Source organism: Cucurbita maxima, unplaced genomic scaffold (assembly GCF_002738345.1).
Source record: "Cucurbita maxima cultivar Rimu unplaced genomic scaffold, Cmax_1.0 Cma_Scf00011, whole genome shotgun sequence".
Classification (NCBI taxonomy): Eukaryota; Viridiplantae; Streptophyta; class Magnoliopsida; order Cucurbitales; family Cucurbitaceae; genus Cucurbita; species Cucurbita maxima.
Genome location: NW_019272027.1, coordinates 2,485,012 through 2,494,349, shown reverse-complemented (window position 1 = coordinate 2,494,349; position 9,338 = coordinate 2,485,012). Strand labels below are relative to the sequence as shown.

General features: G+C 39.3%; 2 protein-coding genes and 1 long non-coding RNA gene across 4 annotated transcripts; 2 read left to right on the top strand and 1 right to left on the bottom strand.

Moving 5' to 3' along the window:
• The first annotated feature begins 2,243 nt into the window (after positions 1 to 2,243).
• LOC111486578 lies at positions 2,244 to 3,102 on the top strand. Its single transcript, XM_023133750.1, has 2 exons — positions 2,244 to 2,420; positions 2,467 to 3,102. The coding sequence occupies exons 1-2, from the start codon at positions 2,244 to 2,246 to the stop codon at positions 3,100 to 3,102; spliced, it is 813 nt and encodes a 270-aa protein (XP_022989518.1).
• Positions 3,103 to 6,033: 2,931 nt separating this feature from the next.
• On the top strand, positions 6,034 to 7,837 carry LOC111486678 (polygalacturonase-like). Of its 2 annotated transcripts, none has more exons than XM_023133892.1 (4): positions 6,034 to 6,530; positions 6,681 to 6,970; positions 7,067 to 7,295; positions 7,405 to 7,837. In XM_023133892.1, the coding sequence occupies exons 1-4, from the start codon at positions 6,093 to 6,095 to the stop codon at positions 7,621 to 7,623; spliced, it is 1,176 nt and encodes a 391-aa protein (XP_022989660.1). In that variant the 5' UTR covers positions 6,034 to 6,092; the 3' UTR covers positions 7,624 to 7,837. The 2 variants fall into 2 exon arrangements, with proteins under 2 accessions (XP_022989660.1, XP_022989661.1); XM_023133893.1 differs by having other exon boundaries at positions 7,067 to 7,311; positions 7,405 to 7,578.
• Positions 7,838 to 8,205: 368 nt separating this feature from the next.
• LOC111486745 lies at positions 8,206 to 9,309 on the bottom strand. Its single transcript, XR_002718926.1, has 3 exons — positions 9,021 to 9,309; positions 8,858 to 8,939; positions 8,206 to 8,682 (listed from the first exon to the last, which is right to left on the bottom strand). It is a non-coding gene; the product is annotated as an uncharacterized LOC111486745 (long non-coding RNA).
• Between the last annotated feature and the right edge of the window lie 29 nt (positions 9,310 to 9,338).

Below are 9,338 nucleotides of genomic sequence, written 5' to 3'. Positions count from 1 at the left end.
TTTTTTTTTTTTTTTTTTTTTTTTTTTTTTTTTTTTTTTTTTGCATTACAAGGATCAACCCTAAGGCCTGGCAATCCTTGAGCTTCCACTGCTCCGTGGTCATAGTATCCGGGTTCACTTCCATCAGGGATTCGTGAAAATCTTTCTGGTACAAATAATCTTCAATCTGCATATTCTAGAAACTAAAATTGGATTCATCAAACTTTTCAATTCCAATCTTTGAAATGAATTTCGCCTCGCTCTGATACCAATTGTTAGGATCGCTCAACAACGAACACACTCGTTATCAAGATGAACACAAAGAACAAGAGAGAGAAGATTCAAGAAGGAATAAGGCTAAAAGTTTTATTGAAGACTTCACGTATGTACAACAACAGAAAATATAGAGAATGAAGAGACTGTGTAATAGGTATATACAGGGTTTCAATTTACTAAATATAGGTTTCAAAGATTTAAGAGATATAACCTATTAAATATTATGTCTATGAAATCTTTACCAAATATCTATCATATATATCTCTATCAAATCTTTACCAAATATCTACCAAGTATATCTCTACTAGATCTTTACTATAAATAGGCATCAAACTCCATATCCCAACAATGGACCCGTGTCCTATGGGTAGACATTTTCGTGTGGATAGTTAGTGGACCTGACATGTACATGGGGTAGCCCCTCCGACATTGGATGACGAGTAGGCTAGCACTCATCATGTTGTCTCCATTTGTTAGAGTTATTTGAGGTAGCACCTCAACACCGGTTACCACTGCGTAGGCTAAGCTACCTATCCAAAATTGTGCACAACAAGAACGATACACCTAAATTCTAGAGTAAGCTTGTGCTCTCTTGCTAGGTAAAGGATGCGATGATAGCTTACAAGTAGGTTGCTTATTGATTATACTTATATACTCAACCCTTTTTATCTTTTCTTTTTTAGGTGCATGATGTTGTTGGTCGAGGCGAGAGGGTGCTCGAAAAATCAGTAGCCACAGAAAGGGTGTTAATCTAGGCATCTGTGTTGTCATCATAATTTTTTGTAGTCTGACGTATCATACACGTCTTTTGTATTCCGATCTCATTCCCTCTTTTAAGAAAAAATTGAACACATGAACATGTATATGTTTTTACATTGGACAGGGATATGTTGTTAAATGTTTTTTAATGGCCTAAAATTTTATGGAAGTTTTCTATTGCTTGTATACACTTATGTCGCATTGCATAGTCTATTAGTCACACTCTGTCTTTGGACGCCTCGAAATTTAGGTTGGACAACTAATCACTTCTATCATAATTAACTTATATATCATAAGTATTCGAAGTACCACTTCGTCATGATTCTAACTTATAATGGTTGAGAATAAACTTAAATTAAAAAAAAAAAAGCATTTTCCATTTTTAGTTAATGTGGGTTTTAAAACTCATTAAAAAAGGCCAAACATTTGTTTGAGGGACTAGTGGTTTTATGAGTTAGAAAATGTGAGATTCTCATGGCCATTGTTCGCTTTAGAAAAATTATAAATAGGTTTGGTTTATCATTATAATCGGAGAGAGAGTAGGGAGCAAAGAGCAGAGTGAAAAGAGCAAGAGTTACAAAGTTAACGTATAGTGTAATAGAAAAGGGTTTTGAGAATTTTTTTGTCTCCTTGTCTCTCCCCTCTCGATACCTCCTTCACAGCTTCGTGAGAGTTATTTTATCAAGTTAGTTTCAGAGCGAGCGTTTATTTTTTACAAATTGGTATCAGAGCGGCTTTTAATTTCAACAAATTGGTATCAGAGCCGATGGCGAACATGATGGGACAAATGCCGCTACCACGATTGACGAAGACGAACTACGAGAATTGAAGCATCCAAATGAAAGCTCTTCTCGGTTCGCAAGACGCATGGGAGGTGGTCGAAGAAGGTTTCGAAGAACCGAAGGATACCACGGGTTATACGATGGTGCAAAACAAGGCGCTAAAGGAAGCATGATCAAAAGATAAGGCAACATTATATATGTTGTTCTTAGCTATTGACGAGTTGGGCTTTGAAAAAATTGCAAGGGCAACTACTTCAAAAGAAGCATGGGACACCCTAGAAAAGGTGTTCAAAGGAACCGACTGAGTCAAGCAGATGCATCTCCAGACTCTGCGTGGCGAAATTGGAGAGCATGAAGATGAAGGAGTCAGAAAATGTATCTAACTGCATTACACGTGTACAGACCGTGGCGAATCAACTAAATCAAAACGGAGAAATGTTACCCGGAATGTGGGTTGTGGAGAAAATCTTGAGGTTGTTAACAGACAACTTCGAGAATGTTGTATATGCCAAGGAAGAATCGAAGGACCTAGCAAAGTTCGATGAGCTCGTCGGTTCTCTCGAGGCACACGAGCAACGTAAGAGAAAGAAGGAGGAGCTACTCGATCAAGCGCTCCAGACGAAGGCATTAATAAATGATGAAAAAGTACTCTACACTCAAAATGTTCAAGGTAGAGGTCGTGGAAACTGTGGGAATGGTCGAGGTGGTTAAGACAACAGTTACGAAAAAATCTATAATGAGAAGAGACTATCGAGTAAGAAAATTGGTGTGGGAGAGGGACGTAGTCGAGGAAGAGGCGGCCAATCAAACATTCAGTGGTATAAATGTCAGAAATATGATCACTATGCAAATAACTGTAACTCCGACAAATGTTAAAATTGTGGTAAAATGGGGCACGTTGCAAAAGCATGTCGAGCCGGAAAAAAAGGTGGAAGGAACAACCAACCTAGCCGTGGAAGATGTAACAGATGAAGGTCTTATTTTGATGGCTCAAGATGAAGAGAACTTCAACAGCAACACTCTGTGGTACCTCGACTCAGGGGCAAGCAACCATATGTGCGGTCACGAGCACCTATTCAAAGAAATGCAAAAAATTGAAGATGGTCATGTGTCATTTGGAGATGAGTCAAAGGTGGAGTTCAAAAGCCGAGATACGATACACTTTTTGCAAAAGGATGGTGTGATGGGGTCAATCCAAAATGTTTATTACATACCAGACCTCAAGACCAACATATTGAGTATGGGGCAACTCACAGAGAGGTTACTCGATATTCCTAAAGGACCGCCTGCTACACCTGAAGAATAAGAAATGGCGTTTGGTTGCTCGAGTCGAGATAGGAAGAAATCGGATGTATAAATTGAACTTAAGAAGCATACGAGAAAAGTGTTTGCGAGTCGACGTAGAAGACAAGGCATCACTGTGGCATCTCCGCTTTGGTCACCTACATCATGGCGGCCTAAAGGAGTTAGCAAAGAAGAATATGGTACATGGGCTACCAAACATGGACTTTGAAGGAAAATTTTGTGAAGAATGCATGCTCAGCAAGCATGCGAGAACCTTAATTCAAAAGAAGGCTGAATTTTGGGCTAAACAACCTCTCGAGCTGATCCATACAGATATATGTGGACCAATTAACCCCGAGTTCTTCAGTGGAAAGAGGTATTTCATCTCCTTTATTGATGATCACTCACAGAAAACCTGAGATTACTTTCTGGAAGGAAAATCCGAGGTATTCAAGGTGTTCAAAAAGTTCAAAGTAATGGTGGAGAAGGAAACTGGTAGACACATCAAAGCTGTACGATCCGATAGAGGTGGCGAGTATACTTCGACGACTTTCATGGAGTACTGCGAGAAGCAAGGCATAAGGAGATTTCTAACCGCACCGGACACCCCTCAACAAAATGGTGTGGCCGAGAGAAAGAACCGGACCATTCTCGACATGGTTTGCTCAATGTTTAAGAGCAAAAGGATGTCGAATGAATTTTGGGCAGAAGCTGTGCAATGTGCCATCTACGTATAGAATCAATATCCACACGCGAAGTTAGATGATCAAACACCACAAGAGGCTTGGAGCGGACAAAAGTCTACAATTTCTCATCTCAAGGTGTTCGGTAGTGTGGCTTATGCCCACGTACTGGACCAACAAAGAACGAAGCTCGAAGACAAAAGCAAAAGGTATATCTTTATTGGATATGATTAGAAGACAAAAGAATACATACTACTTGACTCGATTAGCAAGATGGTGACAGTGAGTCGCGACGTGCGAGTAAATGAAGAAAGTGAATAGGACTGGAACAATTCGACGGAAGTCAATATCGAAGTTGGAGAAACATCAGTTGCTGCACCAACAAGTGCACCAACAGACTTAGAAATCTCTGATGATGAAGATCAACCACGACAACCCAAGATGCGAAGTTTGCAAGATTTGTATGACTCAACAAATGAGGTACACCTTGTATGTCTTCTGACAGATGCTGAAAATATCAGCTTTGAAGAAGTAATGCAAGACACGAAGTGGCAAACTGCCATGGATAAGGAGATTAAAGCGATTCATCACAACAACACATGGGAAGTGTCAGAATTACTGGAAGGAAGTCAGCCCATAAGTGTGAAGTGGGTATTCAAGAAAAAGATGAATGATCAAGGCGAGATTGAACGGTACAAGGTGCGACTTATTGCGAAGGGATACAAGCAAAAGGCGGTTATCGACTATGCGAAGTGTTTGCTCCCGTCGATAGAATAGAGACAATCCAATTGATCATTTCCCAAGCAGCCCAATTCAAATGGCCAATTTTTCAAATGGATGTCAAGCTAGCATTCTTGAATGGTGTGCTTGAAGAAGAAGTATACCTCGAACAACCTCCCGGTTACGTGAAAATTGGAGAAGAGAAGAAGGTACTAAAATTGAAGAAGGCGCTTTACGGGTTGAAACAAGCACCGCGAGCATGGAATAATCGTATCTACACATACTTCAGGGAGAACGGGTACAAGCAATGTCCCCACGAACATTCACTTTATACAAAGAAGAGTGGAGGTAATGTGATACTTGTCGCTCTTTATGTCGATGATCTCATTTTCTCAGGAAACAATGATGAAATGATAGAAGAGTTCAAAAGCACAATGACGCGAGAATTTGAGATGACAGACTTGGGCTTGTTGAAATTTTTCCTTGGTTTGGAGGTTAAACAAGGAGAAAGATATAGAGATGCTGACTCAACAGAGAAACTCACTTGACGTGAACTTGAATCAAGTCCAATCGAAGGCAGTGAATTTACGACACACGATTGAGACACTCACTCGTGATAAAGCCGAATTGGAGGAAGCAAAAATGCTAGCTGTAAATGTCGCTGTGGACTTGTGAAGGGAATTGAGTAAACTGAACGAAGCCATGATGTCTGTGGTTTTGAGAATTTCTGTCTCTTTGTCTCTCCCCTCTCGACACCTTCTTCACAGGTTCGTGAGAGTTATTTTATCAAGTTAGTTTCAGAGCGAGCATTTATTTTCTACAAATTGATATCAAAGCGGCTTTTAGACACTGTCAATCGAGATGGATCATCTAGCAGAGTATAGTTAACATGTTCTTAATAGGTTTCATTATATCATCGTCGAGGAGGTAGCGACTCTCTTACTTGCCAATCCTCATCTACCTACCTAATGTGGTCTCATGCCCTCGTCCAATCAAGATCAAGATTAAGAAACAGTTGGAGATTCCTTAAGTTCCAAAAAAAAAAAACAAAACAAAACAAAAAAACACCTAAACTGAAACGAGATTTGGCGGCTAAAGGATTAAAGTGAAAAGAAGGAAACCTGTGGAGTACATGCATTGTTGTGTGTATCACAATACTTTGTGTACACGAAACAGGAAAAGGGAAGGAGAAAATAACGTAGCTTTACGGTTGAATGCCATGAGCTCTTCATTGTCGTGTTTTTGGTGGCTGCATAGCCAACGCTGCTTGTGTAAGCTCTAAGCCACTTTGATTATGGATATACACAAATACTCTCTTTCATGTTCTTATTTAAAAATTCACTTGTTTAGTTTGGCAACTCCTTTTCATGTTGTTTACGCTACAAGCTATGTTTACCTCATAATAAATCAAACCAGACCCCTTTCAAATCCCCTAAACCTAAGCGACGGCACACCTTATCTCTTGACCAATTCCATATTTTATGCATTCTTTTCTTTGATGATCCTATAAATACCATCACTAACCTCTCCACTCCACACCATCATTTCATCCTATTTTCTTCCTCTTTTCTCCCAAATACCAAACCATATTCATAAACACACACCCAAAATGACAATTCTTAGAGGCTTTCTTCTTCTTTTCTTTCCTTTTGTGTTCCTCTATTCTTCCTCTGCAATTGCCTTCTCAAATAACGTTGTCGATTTAGGAGCCAAGCCCGATGGCAAATCTGACTCTACGAAAGCATTTGAAACCGCATGGGCTAATGCATGTGGCTCCACGAGACCAACCTCTATTTATGTTCCACCGGGAAGATATTACCTTCGTAGTCTAACATTCAATGGGCCGTGCAAGAATAATGCAATTTTCATACGCATTGATGGCACTTTGGTGGCTCCATCAGACTATAGGGTTATTGGCAATTCTGCAGCTTGGATCTTGTTCGGACGAGTTGATGGAGTAACTATCTCAGGTGGAGTTTTTGATGGTAAAGGAAGTGGGTTATGGGCATGCAAGAACTCGACCAGGACTTGTCCTAGTGGGGCCACGGTATGAAATTTAACTTCATTAATCCACTCCCTCCTCCACTTCATAAACAACTAGCCCTTTCATTTATTCAATTCATCACGTTTATGAGTCTATCATATAATTATGCCATTTGAGATAACATTTTTTTTTTTAATGTCTTCATTTGTGCAGACAATTGAAATCTCGAACTCAAAGAATGTAGTGCTTAGTGCATTAACCTCACTCAATAGTCAAATGTTTCACATAGTGGTAAATGGTTGCCAAAATATCAAAATGAAAGGACTTGTGGTCTTGGCTTCGGGCAACAGTCCCAATACTGATGGCATTCACGTACAACTATCATCTGATGTGACCATACTCAACTCCAAAATAGGCACAGGAGACGACTGCATATCCATCGGCCCTGGGACATCTAGCTTGTGGATTGAGAATATTGTTTGTGGGCCAGGCCATGGAATAAGGTAGGTTCAATTATTATTATTATTATATTCAAAACTTGTATGCGAAAAAATAAAAATGTAAAACTCATAAGTAAATACGTTTGGTCGATTTTGTAGCATCGGAAGTCTAGCAAAGGACTTAGAAGAGGCTGGAGTGCAAAACGTGACCATTAAAAAAGCTTTATTTTCACGCACCCAAAATGGGGTGAGAATCAAGGCATGGGGTAGGCCAAGCAATGGGTTTGTTAAGAATATTCTCTTCCAACATATTGTCATGGACAACGTACAAAATCCAATTGTTATTGACCAAAATTATTGCCCAAGTCACAAAGATTGTCCGGGTCAGGTAATATACATGATTTGTAAGCCATTCAAATGGACTTTCAATTTACGGCTCTGGATCATATTTCAATTGTTAACCCTTCCTTAAATTTCTTCTTGTTTGCATCAAACAGGCTTCAGGAGTCAAAATCAGTGGCGTGACGTACCAAGACATTCACGGAACATCAGCCACTCAAATTGCAGTGAAATTCGATTGTAGTCCAACAAATCCATGCAGTGGAATAAAAATGGAGGACGTACAACTTTCTTATAAGGATCAAATAGCTGGAGCGACATGTAGCCACGTAGGAGGAACTGCTACTGGTCGTGTTGAACTGAGTAGTTGCTTGTAGGGAAACTTGTATGATGAAACTTGATGTATTTGCATCTCTAGCATGTGGCCTTGTGTGTACGTAGTTACGAGGCTACCATGACATAATATTTGTTTTATGAGCAAGGAAAGCCGTTATTTCTATTCTTTTGTATGGTAATATGTGGATGTATATGTGAAACAAAACAATAAATTGATTTTTTTTTATTAGATTTGAAACTTGATTATCGTTTCTATGTTCCTCTGCGACATGATTATGTTACTTACTATTCGTTTTTAAGAGTGAAAATTATTCACATATATCAACACACGCCATTCCAATATGTTTTGTTCTCATTCACATACACATCGAGCTATTATGGTTATTAACTTTTAGTTCTTTTAAATTTTTCTTAGACATCCTATCCTCATTCAGACGTGGTCTCTGTACATTTATGTCTCATTCCTTTACTCAGTGTCACATATCGATGAGATCCTATTTCCTTAACTTTTCTTAATTTTCATAATAATTTTAAAAGTAGGGTGGGATTGAGTTGGGTTGTAACTCAATTTTCAAGTAGTTCGAGTTGGGTTATAACCATATTCAAACTCAAATATAAAACATTCACAAGTTACAATTTATCACTAACATCAATAATAAAGGCAAATATTCTTAATTTTTATAATAATTTTAAAAGTATGGTAGGATTGAGTTGGATTGTAACCCCATTTTTAGGTAGTTCGAGTCGGGTTATAACCCTATTCTCATAAAACTCAAATATAAAACATCCACAAAGCGGGTGTCTCACGTGTCGGCTATGCGCCGACCATGTGTGAGGAAGTACACCAGTCGTGACTACCACGCACGGTTGCTTTTGCGCAATCGCGGGTCGAGCGGTCCGGTTTGGCTCAGCTCAGCTCGAGATTGCGGTTCGGCTCAGGGTTTGCAAACGACGCGTGTCGTCGTATCACTAGAGCTACGTTGCTCCAGCCGACGATCGACGCGTGTCCAACGCTTGCTCAGCCGCCCTCCGCCGCTCGCCGGCCAAAACGTGACTGGCGAATTTTTCTTCTTCTTCTCCTTCTTCTCTCTATCCTCAATCTGTAACAAAGAGCCATTTTTTTTTTTTAATTTCATATCTTTTGATTCGAAGTTCGGATCGATATGGTTTCTTTGGCAAGGTTCTAGATCGTGTTACGAGCTACGTCGTGGTATTTTTTTTTCGTAATTTTTGCTTAACTACCAGACGAGTTAAGAGCGTTTGAAATTTGTTTACCGATCTCAAACGATTCTCGGATCTCCGCCTTTGGATCAAGATTTCGGCCAAACTTCTTCACAAATCATGTTTAGAGTTGTTCCTAGGTGAATATATCAACATTTTAGGACTCGATTCACATAGGAAAAGTTCAGATCTGAAAAAATGTCGTTCATTTACTTACCTCGCGAAACGTTCTTGGATCTTAACGGAGCGTCGGCCTCGCTAGCTATCAGTCCTTGTACAGGTCTCGTCTGAAGGTAGATTTGGACGGTGGTCCAACGAAACTTCGCAGCAAATCTTTTTTGTTTCCTCTCAATTTTCTCTCTAACTTCTTTGTTTTTTCTTTTGCACGAGGTTTGATGGGTTTTCCTTGAACCCTATTGGGAGGGGCAAAATGACATTTTTGCCCCTCGGTAGACTTAGCCTCTTTTTTTTTTTTTTTTTTTTTTTTTTTTTTTTTTTTTTTTTTTTTTTTTTTTTTTTTTTTTTTTTTTTTTTG

Bases quoted from the DNA above. Each gene is read 5' to 3' on its own strand.
- LOC111486578 (XM_023133750.1), top strand. From the start codon at position 2,244: ATGTGGGTTGTGGAGAAAATCTTGAGGTTGTTAACAGACAACTTCGAG. The intron at 2,421-2,466 runs GCATTAATAAAT...AAAATGTTCAAG, and splicing joins ATCAAGCGCTCCAGACGAAG to GTAGAGGTCGTGGAAACTGT.
- LOC111486678 (XM_023133892.1), top strand. From the start codon at position 6,093: ATGACAATTCTTAGAGGCTTTCTTCTTCTTTTCTTTCCTTTTGTGTTC. The intron at 6,531-6,680 runs GTATGAAATTTA...TCATTTGTGCAG, and splicing joins CTTGTCCTAGTGGGGCCACG to ACAATTGAAATCTCGAACTC. The intron at 6,971-7,066 runs GTAGGTTCAATT...TCGATTTTGTAG, and splicing joins GGGCCAGGCCATGGAATAAG to CATCGGAAGTCTAGCAAAGG.